Raw genomic sequence first — 18774 nt, 5'->3', positions numbered from 1 at the left:
AATGGAGGTGACAATGAAATCATAAGCAATTACAGTAGGTTGCTAAAGTATCATTCATACATCTGCAATGTTAGCTGGAGTTGTTGTATAGCTATCTTAGCCTTTTCTAAAAAAAAATTTAATTGGCTCAGTGCCTACTGTGTTTGGCAATGGACGAGTAAGTTATACAATCCGTTATTACTTTCGCGATGTAGCTCGTAGCTTAGTTTAGAGCCTTGAACCTCCATTGTTTACAACTTAAAACCGCCGTGCAGCAGAGTTATTTACAGGATTTAGAATTGAAAAGCCTTTTATTGTCAATATGCACATGTGTACGTCCAGGATCTAGCATTAGAAAGTAAGGTATAACCTTTGCACCCACGAACCTAGACAAAAAGATGGATTTTCTGAAAAACTACTTTTAATGGCTGACTCTGTGTTTGCTATCTATGGCAAGGAAGGAGACAATGTAACGGTAAGTAATAACAGTATGTTAGAAATGTGTGAATGATATGTTTGCAATGTTAGCTCTTGTTGTTGTGTAGCCAGCTTAGCCTTTTAATGTAAAACAATAGCGTCACCATCCTGCAACAAAAGAATGATTTTCCTAAAAACTACTTTGAATTAGATCAGTGGCTACTGTGTTCGGCAAAGGACAAGCAAGTTATACAACCCGTTATAACGCTTGTGATGTAGCTTGTAGCTTCGTTTATAGCCTTGAGCCTCTGTTTTTTACAACTTTAAGCAGAAGCAAAAAATGGCTTTGAAATAGGTCTGTAAAACAAAATTTAGGCCCATTTTTCAGCAAAGAACCACCATTACATGTTATGTAGACCACAAAGTAGTATTTAAAAAAATCATGATATGACCCTTCAACACATTATCTCATGCTGTTTATGTGTCCTCCATTTTTCAGCTTTCTCAGCAAATTTTTGCTGGAAAAAGTTCTGTGATAAAAAGTCCACGTTCCCATCATTCTCAACCAGTGTCTAAGCCATCTTTAAAATGTCTTGTGTTAGAGTTAGGACCAAAGACTATCCTCATGTTGGCCTGAATGTCCTTCAGCAGCTACCTTATGTGTCAGCTTCCTCTGAGATCCCAATCAACGTCGGGGACTGGGGGGCACTCTGCGGCGGGGAAAGCCTGGATTTACGTTGTCGAGGTTCTCCGGATGAGCCGTTCAGCTCACCAGGAATCATGGCTCTCCCCAAGGCCTGGAAGTGTCAAACAACAGCAAAACCTTTCAGATAGGTCTTCTAATGTACAGCTACAGCAATATCTATTCCAGTGATTCTCAAACTAGGGTACTTAATTTAGTGGTATGCCAAAATATTCAAACACAGTGTTACTGTTCAAACTGTCTAATGTTACAGTGGCCAAAAATATTAAATGTTTGTTAAATAAAACCTCTGCCTTGTTTGTAATGAACATTTAAACATACTACGCTACTGTATTTCAATGTTTGTCATTATGGTGTTACTTGGAGAGCGGAGTATTTTCTGAGGTCCAGCTTAAAGTGAAAAAACTTAAAAAAACACTGGTCTATTCAAACATATTCACTCCTGAGTAGAGATGTCTGATAATGGCTTTTTTGCCGATATCTGATATTGTCCAACTCTTAATTACCGATTGTGATATCAACTGATACCGATACATACAGTCGTGGAATTAACACATTATGCCTAATTTTGTTGTGATGCCCCGCAGGATGCATTAAACAATGTAACAAGGTTTTCCAAAATAAATCAACTGAAGTTATGGAAAAAAGTGCCAACATGGCACTGCCATATTTATTATTGAAGTCACAAAGAGCATTATTTTTTTTAACAAGCCTCAAAACAGTAGCTTGGAAAGAATATGGGACATGCTCTCCCTTAGAGGTTGAGGTGGGCGCGGTTGGGGGGCTGGGATTGAGGTGGGGGAATTGTAGGGGGTAGCGGGGGGCGGGGGATGTATATCTTAGCGTCCCGGAAGAGTTAGTGCTGCAAAAGGTTTTGGGTATTTGTTCTGTTGTTTATGTTGTGTTATGGTGCGGCTGTTCTCCCAAAATGTGTTTCTCATTCTTGTTTGGTGTGGGTTCACAAGCTGGCGCATATTTGTAACAATGTTAAAGTTGTTTTTAAAACGGCCACCCTCAGTGTGACCTGTATGGCTGTTGACCAAGTATCCCTTGCATTCACTTGTGTGTGTGAAAAGCCGTAGATATTATGTGATTGGGCCGACACCCAAAGGCGGTGCCTTTAAGGTTTATTGGGACTCTGTACATCTCCCTACATCCGTGTACACAGCAGCACTTTAAAAAGTCATACATTTTACTCTTTGAAACCGATACCAATAGTTTTGAAACCGATGCCAATAATTTCCGATATTACATTTTAAAGCATTTATCGTCAGATAACATCCGCAGTCCGATATTATCGGACATCTCTACTCTAGAGATTGGTACCGCATTCTGTATTTTTATAGGTACCGACTAAGTTCTGTATACAAAAGTACTACTGTCTGCAAAATGCGGGACGGTTGTGTCATATGACAAAATGCTGTGCTGTTTTTCTTCAGAGATTAATTAATGGTCATTGACCTGAACCACTCTTGTTTTTCACAAGAAGATGGCAAAGTATCAAAGACAGAATTGTAAAAAAAAAAAAAAAATGAAGTAAAAACACAGTGCAGGTCGGATTCCTTATTACACTTATGACCTCTCGCAGGCCAAATTGAAGATGCCGGCGGGTCTCAAATGGCTTTACTTGGGACACCCCTGGTTTAGAGGTATTGGTGCGAGCCAATGTACAAACCCCAAAACCAGTCAAGTTGGCACGTTGTGCAAATGGTAAATAAAAACAGAATACAATAATTTGCTAATCCTTTTTTAACCTGTATTCAATTGAATAGACTGCACAGACAATATAGTTAACGTTCGAACTGGAAAACTGTTATTTTTTGCCTAATTATCTCATTTGGAATTTGATGCCGGCAACCTGTTTAAAAAAGCTGGTACAAGTGGCAAAAAAGACAGAGAAAGTTGAGGAATGCTCATCAAACACTTATTTGGAACATCCCACAGGTGAACAGGCTAATTGGAAACAAGTGGGTGCCATGGTATAAAAGCAGCTTCCATGAAATGCTCAGTCATTCACAAACAAGGATGGGGCGAGGGTCACCACTTTGTGAACAAATGCATGAGCAAATTGTCGAACAGTTTAAGAACAAGATTTCTTAAAGAGCTTTTGCAATGAATTTAGGGTCCGTAATATCATCAAAAGGTTCAGAGAATCTGGAAAAATCACTGCACATAAGTGATATTATTACGGACCTTCAATCCCTCAGGCGGTACTGCATCAAAAAGCAACATCAGTGTGTAAAGGATATCACTACATGGGCTCAGGAACACTTTAAAAAACTACTGTCAGTAACAACAGTTGGTCGCCACATCTGTAAGTGCAAGTTAAAACTCTGCTTGGCGAAGCGAAAGTCATTTATCAACAACACCCAGAAGCGCTGCCAGCTTCGCTTGGCCTAAGTTCATCTAAGATGATTAAGTGTTAAAGTGTTCTGTGGTCTGACGACTCCATATTTCAAATTGTTTTTGGAAACTGTGGACGTTGTGTCTTCCGGAATAAAGAAGAAAAGAACCCTTCGGATTGTTATAGGCGAAAAGTTCAAAAGCCAGCATCTGTGATGGTATGGGGGTGTATTAGTACCCAAGGCATGGGTAACTTACACATCTGTGAAGGCAACATTAATGCTGAAAGGTACATTCAGGTTTTGGAGCATCAAGTTGCCATCCAAGCAACGTTATCATGGACGCCCCTGCTTATTTCAGCAAGACAAGCCACATGTTACAACAGCGTGGCTTCATAGTAAGAGTGCGGGTACGAGACTGGCCTGCCTGTAGTCCAGACCTGTCTCCCATTGAAAATGTGTGGCGCAATATGAAGCCTAAAATACCACAATGGAGACCCCGACCTGTTGAACAACTTAAGCTGTACATCAAGCAAGAATGGAAATAATTCCACCTGATAAGCTTCAAAAATTGCTCTCCTCAGTTCCCAAACATTTATTAAGTGTTGTTAAAGGGCAAGGCCATGTAGCACAGTGGTAAAAATGCCTGCGTGCCAAGTTTTTTGCAACATGTTCCTGCCATTAAATTCTAAGATAATGAGTTTTTGCAAAAAAAATTACGTTTCACAGTTCGAACATTAAATATATCTTGTCTTTGAAGTGTATTCAATTGAATATAAGTTGAAAAGGATTTTCGAATCATTGTATTCTGTTTTTATTTATCATTTACACAACATGCCAATTTCACTGGTTTTGGGTTTTGTGAACCTATTGTGGAAACATTCTTAATTTATGATGGACGGTGTCCTTTTTGTTCCGCCCTACCTGGTTCTCAGCCAGTGCCTCCTTGGCCATGTAGTGCTCCCTCTTCATCTTAAGTTCCACCTCCTCGGGGATGTCAGGAACCATCAAGTCGATCAGACGGCCGATGAGGAAGACCACATGCTGGAGAAGACACAAAGCTTACAACCGCACAGTCTTTGTTCTGAAGGAACTCTTTCGACTCCAACTGACCTCGAAGATAATCACAAAAGCGAGTCGGATGGCGAGCAAGTGAAAATACTCCGGCAGATACTGGCCATTCTCATTCCTGAAGCCACGGTACCTGAACCCACATCAGATACATGAGCAGCCATGTCACAATTGCAAACAAGGACAAGTGAACACCTGCAGGTATGTCGGTGCTCCTGGCTGTAGTTCCGTGGTGACGTCGCCAGGGTGAAGTTGATGAACCCACTGAGCGATTCGTCTCGGGTGTAGCGGTAGTAGAGGCGGGGTAGGAAGGACGAGGTGAAGGCAATGAGAAAGGCCTAGGAAAAAAAAGATAAAGTGTCGACTAGCGGCCATGTCTCACGCAAACACAAAACGTGCGCTGACGTCTAAGGTCATACGTTCCCCAGGACGGCCATGTATGCGATGAACTGCAGGATGTCGAACCAGATGCCGATGTCCTGAGCCCGTTCGACCACTGGTCGGCGATATTCCGTGACAAACTTCTGAGCGTCCAGGCGGATCTCCACCCAGTTGTTGATGAGAGCGAAGAGAGGAGCAAGCGGACACGCCGCCACAAAGATGGTGATGAAACCGAACTGAATGACTGAGAGCGAATTAGTGAGAACAAGTGTCAAATTTAGTCTTTAAAATGCCTCAATTTGCGGCGGCTTGTTCCGAAAGTTGCGGCATGAGTTGCAATGTTTGTGAGGCTTATTTGTGATTGTATGAGTTTTTTATGATTGTCTTAAGCCAAGGGTCTCACACACGCGGCCCGTGGGCCAATTGCGGCCCGCGAGACATTATTTTGCGGCCCGCACCTTAATGTGAAAATTTAATGTTGGTGCGGCCCGCGAGTTTTACATGATCAGCGTTTTACAGCGTCATACTTTTAAACCCTCGATTTTACCAGGAGCCCCCCGATGCCAGTGCCCCTCCAGGGATGTTCATTCTCTCAAATTTCACCTTAACAACAATATGAAGAGGGCACCATGGAGGCACTGCCATAAGTGTCATCTTCAACATGTACAAACAGGTGCCAGCCCAGCCACATGTTGTAGTCAAATTTGATAAACGAAGTAAACGACTGCAAGGCATACTTGATCAACAGCCACACAGGTCACACTGAGGGTGACTGTATAAACAACTTTAACACTGTTACTAATATGTGCCACACTGTGAATCCACACCAAACAAGAATGAGAGACACATTTTGGGAGAACATCCGCATCGTAACACAACATAAACACAACAGAACAAATACCCAGAATCCCATGCAGCCCTGACTCTTCCGGGCTACAATATACACCCCCCGCCTCTCCAACCCCGCCCCCTATTGTAGCCCCTATTGTTTATGTTGTGTTTTGGATGTTCTCACAAAATGGGTTTGTCAATATTGTTTGGTGTGGGTTGACAGTGTGGCGCATATTTGTAACAGTAATAAAGTTGTTAATACGGCCACTCTCAGTGTGACCTGTATGGCTGTTGAATAACTATGTCTTGTAGTCGCTTCCATAAGTCTGCAGAAGTCTGTGATTAGTTCTGCACACTGTTTGTATGGTGGAAAACGGACAAGACGGCAGTTCGTAGAGAATGCTAAAGACATTGTCGTCACGTCACGTCTTTACTGTTGTGGTGATGGTGAAAAACCGGAGAGCGATTGCACCGGTACATTGACGGGAGGGGCACTCATATTTGGGTGTTTCCCGGAAGAAATGTGAGAGTCGACAAGTATGTTGCTAGTGCGAGAGAGCCATTCAGAGAAGGTGAAATCATTAAAAAGTGCATGTTAGATTTTTATAAGAAAACTTTTCTTGCGGCCCAGCCTCACTCAGTTTCTTCATCCAGTGGCCTCCAAGTAAATTGATTTTGTGACCCCTGTCTTAAGCGTTCCTAGTAACTTTAACCTGAGAGAAAACAGGACTTGAAAACATTCATGTTATACTCAATTTATACCACACAGACTTAAACATAGACATGTCAAATTACTGTACAGTTTTAGTTCATTACAACGAATACTAATCATTCATTAGAATAATAGCAAGAAACACCACCAAAGACTCCCTTATTAACTCCCATGTTGCCGACATTCTCTGTGTATGTTTTACACTTGGAAAGTGTTTGACCGTCTTGAAAATGTATTTATGTTCCAACACATTCACTCCCGCACGTAAACAGCATTTGTGAAGGGTTGAGAGCGATCTGTAGTGTTAATTTGAGGGACAATGCAAGATCATCATCATACTCCAACCTCTCTAACATGTAAATGCTGCCTCTTTGCTTAGTAAACACTGCAAATGAAAATGTGAATGTTCCTATTTGTCTTACTTTGGATAATTAAATGACATATACTGTATGTATATGTATATGTATGTTTTTTACAGTACAGGCCAAAACTTTGGACACACCTTCTACTCATTCAATGCATTTTCTTTATTTTCATGACTATTTACATTGTAGATTGTCACTGAAGGCATCAAAACTATAAATGACCACATGTTGAGTTATGTACTTAACAAAAAAAGGTGAAATAACTGAAAACATGTTTTTATATTGAGTTTCTTCAAAGCAGCCACCCTTTGCTCTGATTACTGCTTTGCACACTCTTGGCATTCTCTCAATGAGCTTCAAGCACACCTGTGAAGTGAAAACCATTTCAGGTAACTGCCTCTTGAAGCTCATCAAGAGAATGCTAAGAGTGTGCGAAAAAGTAATCAGTGCAACGGGTGGCTATTTTGAAGAAAACCAGAATATAAAAACATGTTTTCAGTTATGTCACCTTTTTTTGTTAAGTACGTAACCCCACGTGTGTTCATTCATAGTTCTGATGCCTTCAGTGACAATCTACAATGTAAATAGTCATGAAAAATAAAGAAAAGGTGTGAACAAACTTTTGGCCTGTACAGTATATATGTATGACAACACACACACACACACACACACACACACACACACGAACACACACGCACAGTAGGGAATGATGAAACATCCACATTTCGATGTCCGGCCCCTAAAGCCTTGAACTCTTGAAACTGCGGCCCTCTTCATGATAAAGTTGAATATCAATCAATCAATCAATGTTTACTTATATAGCCCTAAATCACTAGTGTCTTAAAGGGCTGCACAAACCACAACACAAACCACTACGACATCCTCGGTAGGCCCACATAAGGGCAAAGAAAACTCACACCCAGTGGGACGTCGGTCACAACGATGACTATGAGAACCTTGGAGAGGAGGAATAGCTCACCCCTATGTCATATATCCGTTTCACTCAGTAACTGTAATTGCTTTAATGAAAAACCTTTGCACAATATTCAAATTATTTTTAGTTTCATCTCTGAGTCTCACCAATTTTGATTGGATAGTTGACGTGCTGAGACAAATTCGATCGGCCATAATGTGCAGGATATGCACATGGTAGTATAGTATATACCAGGGGTCACCAACGCGGTGCCCGCGGGCACCAGGTTGCCCGTAAGGACCGGATGAGTAGCCCGCTGGCCTGTTCTAAAAATAGCTCAAATAGCAGCACTTACCAGTGAGCTGCCTCTATTTTTTAAATAGTATTTATTTACTAGCAAGCTGGTCTCGCTTTGCTTGACATTTTTAATTCTAAGAGAGACAAAACTCAAATAGAGTTTGAAAATCCAAGAAAATATTTTAAAGACTGGGTCTTCGCTTGTTTAAATAAATTCATTTATTTTTTTACTTTGCTTCTTATAACTTTCAGAAAGACAATCTTAGAGAAAAAATACAACCTGAAAAATGATTTTAGGATTTTTAAACACATAAATGATAAATGGGTTGTACTTGTATAGCGCTTTTCTACCTTCAAGGTACTCAAAGCGCTTTGACACTACTTCCACATTTACCCATTCACACACACATTCACACACTGATGGAGGGAGCTGCCATGCAAGGCGCCAACCAGCACCCATCAGGAGCAAGGGTGAAGTGTCTTGCTCAGGACACAACGGACGTGACGAGGTTGGTTCTAGGTGGGATTTGAACCAGTGACCCTCGGGTTGCGCACGGCCACTCTCCCACTGCGCCACGCCGTCCCCATATACCTTTTTACCTTTTAAATTCCTTCCTCTTCTTTCCTGACAATTTAAATCAATGTTTAAGTATTTTTTTTTATTGTAAAGAATAATAAATACATTTTAATTTAATTCTTCATTTTAACTTCGGTTTTTTCGATGAAGAATATTTGTGAAATATTTCTTCAAACTTATTATGATTAAAATTCAAAAAAATTATTCTGGCAAATCTACAAAATCTGTAGAATCAAATTTAAATCTTATTTCAAACTCTTTTGAATTTCTTTTAAAATTTTTGTTCTGGAAAATCTAGAAAAAATAATGATTTGTCTTTGTTAGACATTTTGCTTGGTCCAATTTGTCATATATTCTAACAAAGTGCAGATTGGATTTTAACCTATTTAAAACATGTCATCAAAATTCTAAAATTAATCTTAATCAGGAAAAATGACAAATGATGTTCCATAAATTATTTTTTTTATTTTTTCAAAAAGATTCGAATTAGCTGGTTTTCCTCTTCATTTGTTTCGGTTGAATTTTGAATTTTAAAGAGTCGAAATTGAAGATAAACTATGTTTCAAAATTTGATTTTCATTTTTTTCCTGTTTTCTCCTCTTTTGAAATCGTTCGATTAAGTGTTTTTTTCATCATTCCGTAAAAGGAAAAAAAATGTATGACGGAATGACCGACAGAAATACCCGTTTTTTTATGTATATATAGATTTATTCATTAAAGGTAAATTGAGTAAATTGGCTATTTTTGGCAATTTATTTAAGTGTGTATCAAACTGGTAGCCCTTCGCATTAATCAGTACCCAAGAAGTAGCTCTTGGTTTCAAAAAGGTTGGTGACCCCTGGTATATACAGTAAGAAAGGATTCATATGGCCCCATTTCTGGGCTGATCTTTTCTAAACATTTTGCAATGCAGTCTGTGGAAAATGATGGAAAGCGCCACTCTGCACAGCAACGGACGCTGTGGTCCCAGTTTAAGATATTCAACACTTCTGGCGGATGGAGTGGACAGTGTACCCTCCCCCAATTTTTTCACGTTTCATGTGTCAGATAAACCATTAAAATTCCCTTCCTACTGTACAAGCTCACCCATCTCCAGGTACTCGCTGAAGAGGCCTTCACAGACCAGCAGCTGGTAGTTTGCCTCCCAAGGATACATGTCCTCCTCCTCTCCTTCCTCCTCCTGAATCTCCTTCACCCTTCGACTCCGCTTCCTCTTCTGCCACCACGCCCTCAACTTCCTGTCACACAAGCGGAATGAGCGCTCTTATGTAGCCCTTGGCGTGACTCGAGTCCTGCCAGCTGGTCTGCATGGCATCTTACGGGCAGATGAACTCCTGGATGTTGTTGATCAGCTGTTTTCCAACCATGATGACCAGCAGCTCCTGGGCCAACTCGATGAGACATCCACCTGCCCCGCACTGCAGTGTAAAAAACAAAAAAAATATATCAATATCTCAGTAAAATCTTGCTGAATGATGTTCATCCCAACTCACGTCTTCATTGCGCACTCCAAACAGCGAGACGTATTTTCCAGGGTACCCGACAAATCTGGACAAAAAGCAACAAAACAATCAAATGGTCAAAAGTTTACATACACTTGTAAAGAACATAATGTCATGGCTGTCTTGAGTTTCTAATGATTTCTACAACTCTTATTTTTTTGTGATAGGGTGATTGGAGCACATACTTGGTCACAAAAAATTCATGAAGTTTGGTTCTTTTATGAAGTTATTATGGGTCGACTGAAAATGTGAGCAAATCTGCTGGGTCAAAAGTATACATACAGCAATGTTAATATTTGGTTACATGTCCCTTGGCAAGTTTCACTGCAATAAGGCGCTTTTGGTAGCCATCCACAAGCTTCTGGTTGAATTTTTGACCACTCCTCTTGACAAAATTGGTACAGTTCAGCTAAATTTGTTGGTTTTCTGACATGGACGTGTTTCTTCAGCATTGTCCACACGTTTAAGGCAGGAATTCGGGAAGGCCATTCTAAAACCTTCATTCTAGCCTAATTTAGCCATTCCTTTACCACTTTTGATGTGTTTAGGGTCATTGTCCTGTTGGAACACCCAACTGAGCCCAAGACCCAACCTCGGGGCTGATGATTTCAGTTTGTTCTTCAAGAATTTGGAGGTAATCCTCCTTTTTCATTGTCCCATGTAAAGCACCAGTTTCATTGGCAGCAAAACGGGCCCACAGCATAATACTACCACAACCATGCTGGACGGTAGGCCTGGTGTTCCTGGGATTAAAGGCCTTACCTTTTCTCTTCCAAACATATTGCTGGGTATTGTGGCCAAACAACTACATTTTGTTTAATCTGACCACATAACTTTCCTCCAGAAGGTCTTATTTTGTCTATATGGTGTCAGATGAAACAAAAAACAATTAACATTTCTGTGTGTATAATTTTGACCCAGCAGATTTGATCACATTTTCAGTAGACCCATAATAGATTCATAAAAGAACCAAACTTCATGAATGTTTTTGTGACCAACAAGTTTGTGCTCCAATCACACAAAAATAAGAGTTGTGGAAATGATTGGAAACTCAAGACAGCCATGACAATATGTTCTTTACAAGTGTATGTAAACTTTTGACCACGACTGTACCTTGGGACTCCTGGCGAGCCTCGCTAACAAGGTAACAGGTAGGTTCCTGTTCCTGTGTTGTGAGCTCCTCACCTGCCTTTGAAGAAAGCGATGTAAACTGGCGAGGAGTAGAAGTTGACAAACTGGAAAATGAAGACTTTGAGGATAAACATGTCTTCGTATTTGGTCTGAGTGCGGTGCATCTCTAGTGCGAAAACACAAGCAGGAACACATTACGACACACAACATTCCAGCCAAGCTTGTTACTTCATGAACTACTGCAAGGGTGTCAAACTCATTTTAGCTCAGGGGCCGCATGGAGGAATATTTGTGCACTGAATATTGAATGGCAAATCTGGGCCAGACTATTGAAATCATGGCATTAAAACTAGAAACTAAAGACAACTTCAGATTGTTTTCTTTGTCTTACTTTAGCCAAATATAGAACAAACACATTATGAAAATATTACAATAAAAATATATTAAAAAAATACCGGCAGCTGTAAAGTTTAGATCCACGAAGGAAAGAAGAAAGTGAATTACCGTTTATAATTGAAGAAATGTACATATGCATAAAAAATGTGTTTTCTTTTGTATTATCTGTTTTAATGAATTAAGTAACGTTTATGACAACCCTTTTTCAAAAACACAATATAGAATGTGAGGAATAACAGGATAATGCATACATCCATCATTTGTTTTCAAAACGCTTACAAAAAAGTGGGACCCCAAAAAATTTACCGTGGGACCCCATTTTTATGACTTGATGGGGTCGCTGGGACCTCGTTTTGAAAATTCCTAGCACCAACACTGATGGAGTATTGGTGCGTGCAAAACAGCAGCAGGCGACTGTGGCCTGCGGGCCGAACTAATACTATTCAAATATCATCATCGATAATTCATTCAGATCTGGTCCGCGGGCCGTGACTTTGATAGCCCTCAGCTGCTGTCACAAATAACAATGTACTCTTGGAGGTAAATATTGAAGACAAGATAACATCTGATAAGGATCTGAGATCAGATCACCTGATAAGATACGACTAAAACACTGGAGTATGCAATTTCGGGGAAGGTTTGGCGTGAATACTGTATGCGCGATCCACAGAAACGCTTAAATCACCGCCAATACACGCAAGTTAAAATGAAACGCTAATGTATCCCGACAGTTGAAATGCAGCAAGTACCAAGTTATATAATGTAAAAAATAGCTTAAAAAGCTAGAATGATAATGTTAGGATGCTAACAGTTAGCATGTGTCACATACCAAGTTATATGCTTGTGAGGGTGCGGCTGATAAATTGGTAAAATATTTATCATGCTGAGGTTAAGACACTAACTGTTAGCATGTGTCACATACCAAGTTGGTTGACTCTGCGGTGTACAGCGGTAAATTGGCCAAAAAAGTTAGCGTGCTGAAATGCTAATGCTAAGATAGTAACCGCTAACATGTGTTTTAAAACTGTGGGAGGTATGGATGATATAGGTAAAAAAAAGTTAGCAGATGTCACGTACCAAGTTGGATGACTCTGTTGTACAGCGATAAAATGTGCTAAAAAAAATAGCATGCCAACATGCTAATGCTAAAACACTAACAGTTAGCATATGTTACATGGCTGTGAGGGGTACGGCTGATTAATTGGTAAAAAAAGTTCGCACATGTCACGTACCAAGTTGGTTGACTGTGCGGTGGACAGCGGTAAAATTGGCCAAAAAAGTTAGCATGCTAAAATGCTAATGCTAAGATAGTAACCGCTAACATGTGTTTTAAAACTGTGGGGGGTACGGATGATATAGGTAAAAAAAAAGTTAGCAGATGTCACATACCAAGTTGCATTACTCTGCGTTGTACAGTGATAAAATGTGCTAAAGAAAATTAGCATGCCAAATTGCTAATGCTAAAATACTAACAGTTAGCATATGTTACATGGCTGTCAGGGGTGTGGCTGATAAATTGGTAAAAAACGTTCGCACATGTCATGTACCAAGTTGGTTGACTCTGCGGTGGACAGCGGTAAAATTGGCCAACAAAGTTAGCATGCTAAATGGCTAATGCTAAGATAGTACCCGCTAAAATGTGTTGTAAAACTGTGAGGGGCACGGCTGATATAGGTTAAAAAAAAGTTATCAGATGTCACATACCAAGTTGGATGACTCAGCGGGTTATGTAGCAATAGCAATTGCTTGTATGTGTGTTGTTCCTACCTGGAGGTTTTAGAGTGACGCACCAGGAGAAGTGTGCCGTGTATGTTGAATGACAACTGTTAAATAAAGTTCCCTGTGAGTAGGGTAAAGCTCAACCGTCCAGTTTGTATAGTCATTGAAGACAGAACAAGCTGAAACACGGTGGCAGCAGATCTTTTTGAACGATGAGGACAGCGCATGTACCGGAAAACGGAGATTTTTTTTTTCAGAACAAAGCTAAATAAAGCTAAGTGCTGTTAGCATAACAGTGAGCTACGTGACATGACCACTGAGCAGGAAAGAAATACAAGCTCAAGAGGTACGAGGATGGATGGATTAAAACCCCCTCAACAATGGTGTATGGACGCTGTAAATATTGCCAAGTCATGGAAGACCCGGAAAGAAGAATTTATGCTGTATATCGAAGAAACAGCGCGGGTAAACCTTTTTTACTACCTAATTGGAGAACGTGGCAGAGAGCTATGTGGAACGCTAATGGGCTCAGACATAAGAGTGACTGTTTCCAGTTTGATCACTAAGCTAGATGGACATTGCAACCCCAAAATGAATGAAACCGTGGAAAGATACAGATTTTTCGCACGGAACCAAGCTGCGGGAGAAGCAATCGCCATGCACGTGACAGACTTAAGACCGCTGGCAAGGTCCTGCAACTTCGTACAATTAAAAGATTCACTAATAAGAGACAGGATTGTTTGCGGCACGCACAGCTCAAGTTGGAGAGAAAGACTACTCAGAGAGGACAAGTTAGATTTGGACAAATGTTTACTAATTTGCAAGTCAATGGAGATTTCACAAGAGTACAGCAAAGCGATAGAAGGAGATGGCGCAGAGGATCTACAAACCCCGTTTCCTTATGAGTTGGGAAATTGTGTCAGATGTAAATATAAACGGAATACAATGATTTGCAAATCCTTTTCAACCCATATTCAGTTGAATGCACTACAAAGACAAGATAGTTGATGTTCAAACTCATATACTTAGTTTTTTTTTTTGCTAATAATAATTAACTTAGATGTTCATGGCTGCAACACGTGCCAAAGTAGTTGGGAAAGGGCATGTTCACCACTGTGTTACATCACCTTTTCTTTTAAGAACACTCATTAAACGTTTGGGAACTGAGGAGACACATTTTTGAAGCTTTTCAGGTGGAATTATTTCCCATTCTTGCTTGATGTACAGCTTAAGTTGTTCAACAGTCGTATTTTAGGCTATGTGTATATATATATATATATATATATATATATATATATATATATATATATATATATATATATATATATATATATATATATATATATATATATACACACATATACACATATATATATATATATATATATATTTATATATATATATTCATCACGCACTAATTGACTGAAAGAGCGCGCACTTGCCGCTAATGATGTCACATTATCGAAGAGAAAATGCATTTTTGACAATATGATTTGCGTTACCGGCTAGGAGACACCGAGAGTAACAAGAGTAAAATGGATTAGAAAGGACAGATTTAAAAAAATAAAAATAAAAAATACAATTAAAAAACTTTTTTTTTTTTTTAACTTGGGACTTCCTGCGGGCCGGATTTTGGATGCTGGCAGGCCATATGTGTCTCGCGGCCGTAGCTTGGGAACCCCTGACTTAGAGACTCGAAGAGTTGGGTGACAGACGAGTTGTCGACATAAACGAGACCGATTTACACGGGTTTAGCTATATCTTTTTCCACATTGATCTAAAGATTATTTCCAAAAGGCCAAAGGTGGCCCACCAAACATGACTGATGAACTGAAAGTTGGCGGAAGGTGTGACTCACCCCAGCGGGTCAGGATGTGGGCGAGTGAAATGTACACTCGGGACAAGATGAGGATGACTAGCAGATTCAACACAGATCCTGTGAGACTGGCAATCCTGCCTGCCTGGAAAAAGACAAAAAGTCATAAGAAAAGGGGTGTGGAGTCCCACAGGGAGGCGTCTTAAAACATCATTGCTTTTTGCCACTCCTCATTTAAAGTAACAACAAGTATACTATGTAATAGCAAAAAAACCTCGCCCGCCTCGAGCTCGGTATGTGCGAGTGCGCAAAAGGTCGAGCTCACAGAGAAGATGAAGAAATGGTAGCTGGACTTGGAGATGACAATACTCAGAATGGAGCGATACAGGATGATGGCGATAAGGAACATCAGGACCACGATCACCTGTACACAGAAAAATCTCACAAACTGTGCAGCACCAGGTCCCAAAGAGTCACAGACCTGAGAAGTCAGCGGACTCACCATGATGACCATAATCATAGAGCCGGTTAACACACGGTTAAACCGTTTCTTTTCAGGGAAGTATGGTTCCTCTGCACCGGTCAGTGGGTTCCTCATGGTCATCGGTGCCATGGTTGCGAACTCGGGGCGAGGTCGCTCCTGTGAGAGAAATAGGTCAAAATTCTTGATGACAATGTGTTATCTGGGTGTGGTTCTGGTACCTCGATGTCCTGGAAATCCGAGCAGTCCCAGCGGTGGGACAAAGATGAACATGTTCTCTTCCAGTACTCCAAAAAGGTAACAGCCCACAAGGACATGAAGACGCTGAGAAAAACTGTCCCTCCGTTATCAAACAGAATCCCCGCCTACAGACAGACGGTGGGTCAGTCAGGAGATCAGACTGCGGGACAGCCAGATGTACAGACAAAACCTTGTATGTGAGGCAGATGCTGGAGTAGTTCCAGAAGGAGCAGATGTTGCAGAGTGGACACATGATGAAACTGTTGCCACTGTTACACAACTCTTGCCTACACAGACCCACACACACTTTAAGTCAAAAAGGTGGGCCGGATCGTGGGATACAAAGGTGTCTACTCACGCTGGAATGTCAGTGGTCATAAGCCAAAAACCTGCCAGGAAGACTAAAGTCCCAACGAGTGAGGCCGGCACCAACCAGCCCGTGTAGAACCCTGCGGTTAGTCACCATGAAATGTACGGTTAAAGTTTGTCACCAAAAAACGGTTACCAAGAAAACGGTCTTAGAAACAATGTGTCACGGTGACTTGTGATTACCAATCCATGCAAAATAAAGAGCTATCTTCTCTCCAAAGTACTCCCTGATGTGGTCCAGAGGTTGGTATCGTCTCCAGCAGGACCACTGCGCCCAGTATCTATACAGGATTTGTCTGAGACCCAGAGACTCGGGGGCCACGGGCCAGCTCGGCACCTGGAATTCACCCTATCGTAGCCACATGGATTATAACAGACCTGTCCTCTTAAAGGGTTCTGGATATTCTTAAAGGTCGGAAACTGACCTCGTGCAACGGGTAGGCGGATGTGAAGACCTGCTCGCTCAGCAGCCGGTCGATTCCCACCTCACCTTTGGACACCGAGCCATACGGCGTCCTAGCAAGGATCTCGTAGAGCTGGAAGACACACAGCAAAGGTAACTGCTATGCTTCTGGTGTTAAACCTGGCCAAGCCAGGAAGTGTTTGTGAGGAGTGCGCTTCAGCTTGAATTGTGTCGTGGTTCTCTTCGTGCATCAAGGTACCAAGTGACCCAAAAATACAGAACCAATAAAAATTGTATGATCCAACAAATGTTTGACCATAAACTTTAGTCTGTGCACGATGAAACTTCAAACTTTCAGTCATTTTGGTCGTTTCGCATTTTCTTTCCAAAATATGCTCCCAATGGGATATTTCTCGTACGGTATGGTATGGTACTAGTATCCTTTAGTGTGGGTTTCTAACTGGGTCAATAAATAAGTACCGTAAGATTCTGGACAAATGATAAGACTATGGATATTTTTTACCCAGCCAACCATTTAGGGCACCTATTCACCACAGCTCTGCATTATAAGTCACGAGGGTACGTATGGGTAGGACCTGGTAAGCAGTCGGAAAACTAAAAATTAAGTAAGTGTTGGGCGTTTTTAGCCACCTCTATCACCCAATACGCCTACGCTTGGGATGGTTTCCTGCTGGCTCCGCTGTGGACGGGACTCTCGCTGCTGTGTTGGATCCGCTTTGGACTGGACTCTCGCGGCTGTGTTGGATCCATTATGGATTGAACTTTCACAGTATCATGTTAGACCCGCTCGACATCCATTGCTTTCGTCCTCACAAAGGTTCTCATAGTCATCATTGTCACCGACGTCCCACTGGGTGTGAGTTTTCCTTGCCCTTATGTGGGCCTATCGAGGATGTCGTAGTGGTTTGTGTTGTGGTTTGTGCAGCCCTTTGAGACACTAGTGATTTAGGGCTATATAAGTAAACATTGATTGATTGATTGATTGAATACTCCACAGGATAACCCATAAGGATCCCCAAATTAGGTGAATGGTAGCGGTACCAGGAACCCGAGAGGGTCTAAGTCTATAAATCTTAAAATATATTTTTACATTTAACTTTTAAATCTAAAGATCTATAAAGTCGATATAAAGTGTTTCTTTCTATTCTTTATAGTTTATGCCCTTCTGGTGAAAGAAACCCTTTTTAAGTCAAAAACCCAAACTATTTGTATGCCACTACCAACTCATCAACATTATTTTTATTGCAAATTGGTTGTTATGGCAGGTTTTTCCTTTTTCAAAGCAACTATGCGTGTGATACTCTGTGCTACTTTGGTGTCAGCTAGTGGTCAAAGGTTCGAATTACAACTAATGGGATTTTATTGTGGGAAATATGTGTTTGAAAGTTCATGGAGTCCCTTCTTATTGTATGTCAATTCTCTTGACTTATGTCCAGGCGCAGATGAGGAATAATCTCCCTTTTATTTAGTACTATTATTATTATTTTTTTTTCTCCCTTTCTCTCTCCTTTTAGTCTCTTTCTGTCTTTGGTCTTGTATGTGTGTGTGTGTGTGAATGTGTGTGTCTTTGTCGTCTTACTTGTTGTTTGTGCCATGTGTCCCTGGTTGTTTTGACCTGAATATGTGGGTGGTTTTAGGGGTAAAGGTGTGAAGAATTCACTGACTTTAAAATTGTACTGTTTCGACTTGCACTTTTTTTTCTGTATATGTGAAAAAGTCAATAAAAAAAGTTGGATTAAAAAAGGGAAAAATGGAAGTAATAACCCATAATGTGGCTCTGGAGCAAGAATAACACTCGCGAACAGGTCTCCAGTTGGCGTCTGACATCCCTCCATCGCACCCTGTTTGCATGGCATCCATCCATCCATTTTCTACCGCTTGTCTCATACGGGGTGACGGGTGGTGCTGCACCCTATCCCAGCTGCACATGGGTATACATTAGACAAGTCGCCATCTCATCACACACTAGGGCCAATTTAGTGTTGCCAATCAACCTATCCCCAGGTGCATGTCTTTGGAAGTGTGAGGAAGCCGGAGTACCCGGAGAGAACTCACGCAGTCACGGGTAGAACACGCAAACTCCACACAGAAAGATCCCGAGCCCGGTA

The 18774-nt window shown here is 41.0% G+C and overlaps 1 protein-coding gene across 2 annotated transcripts in view; it reads right to left on the bottom strand.

Moving 5' to 3' along the window:
* Window positions 1-271: 271 nt before the first annotated feature.
* Window positions 272-18774, bottom strand: part of ano7 (anoctamin 7) — a 41299-nt gene continuing 22796 nt past the window's right edge. For both annotated transcript variants that reach the window (XM_061877821.1, XM_061877822.1), the window contains 17 exons: window positions 16668-16778; window positions 16426-16591; window positions 16232-16322; window positions 16064-16160; window positions 15855-15998; window positions 15655-15792; window positions 15478-15576; window positions 15195-15297; window positions 11276-11387; window positions 10082-10136; window positions 9909-10006; window positions 9675-9826; window positions 4932-5137; window positions 4708-4850; window positions 4555-4645; window positions 4366-4485; window positions 272-1193 (listed from right to left, as the gene is read on the bottom strand). In XM_061877821.1, coding sequence (XP_061733805.1) covers window positions 1053-1193; window positions 4366-4485; window positions 4555-4645; window positions 4708-4850; window positions 4932-5137; window positions 9675-9826; window positions 9909-10006; window positions 10082-10136; window positions 11276-11387; window positions 15195-15297; window positions 15478-15576; window positions 15655-15792; window positions 15855-15998; window positions 16064-16160; window positions 16232-16322; window positions 16426-16591; window positions 16668-16778 — 2067 coding nt within the window. In that variant the 3' untranslated portion in view covers window positions 272-1052. The remainder of the gene's footprint in view (window positions 1194-4365; window positions 4486-4554; window positions 4646-4707; window positions 4851-4931; window positions 5138-9674; window positions 9827-9908; window positions 10007-10081; window positions 10137-11275; window positions 11388-15194; window positions 15298-15477; window positions 15577-15654; window positions 15793-15854; window positions 15999-16063; window positions 16161-16231; window positions 16323-16425; window positions 16592-16667; window positions 16779-18774) is intronic.

Source organism: Nerophis ophidion, linkage group LG18, assembly GCF_033978795.1.
Source record: "Nerophis ophidion isolate RoL-2023_Sa linkage group LG18, RoL_Noph_v1.0, whole genome shotgun sequence".
NCBI lineage: Eukaryota > Metazoa > Chordata > Actinopteri > Syngnathiformes > Syngnathidae > Nerophis > Nerophis ophidion.
Note: the sequence above shows the minus strand (reverse complement) of the source record. Positions and strands in the feature narration are given on the sequence as shown.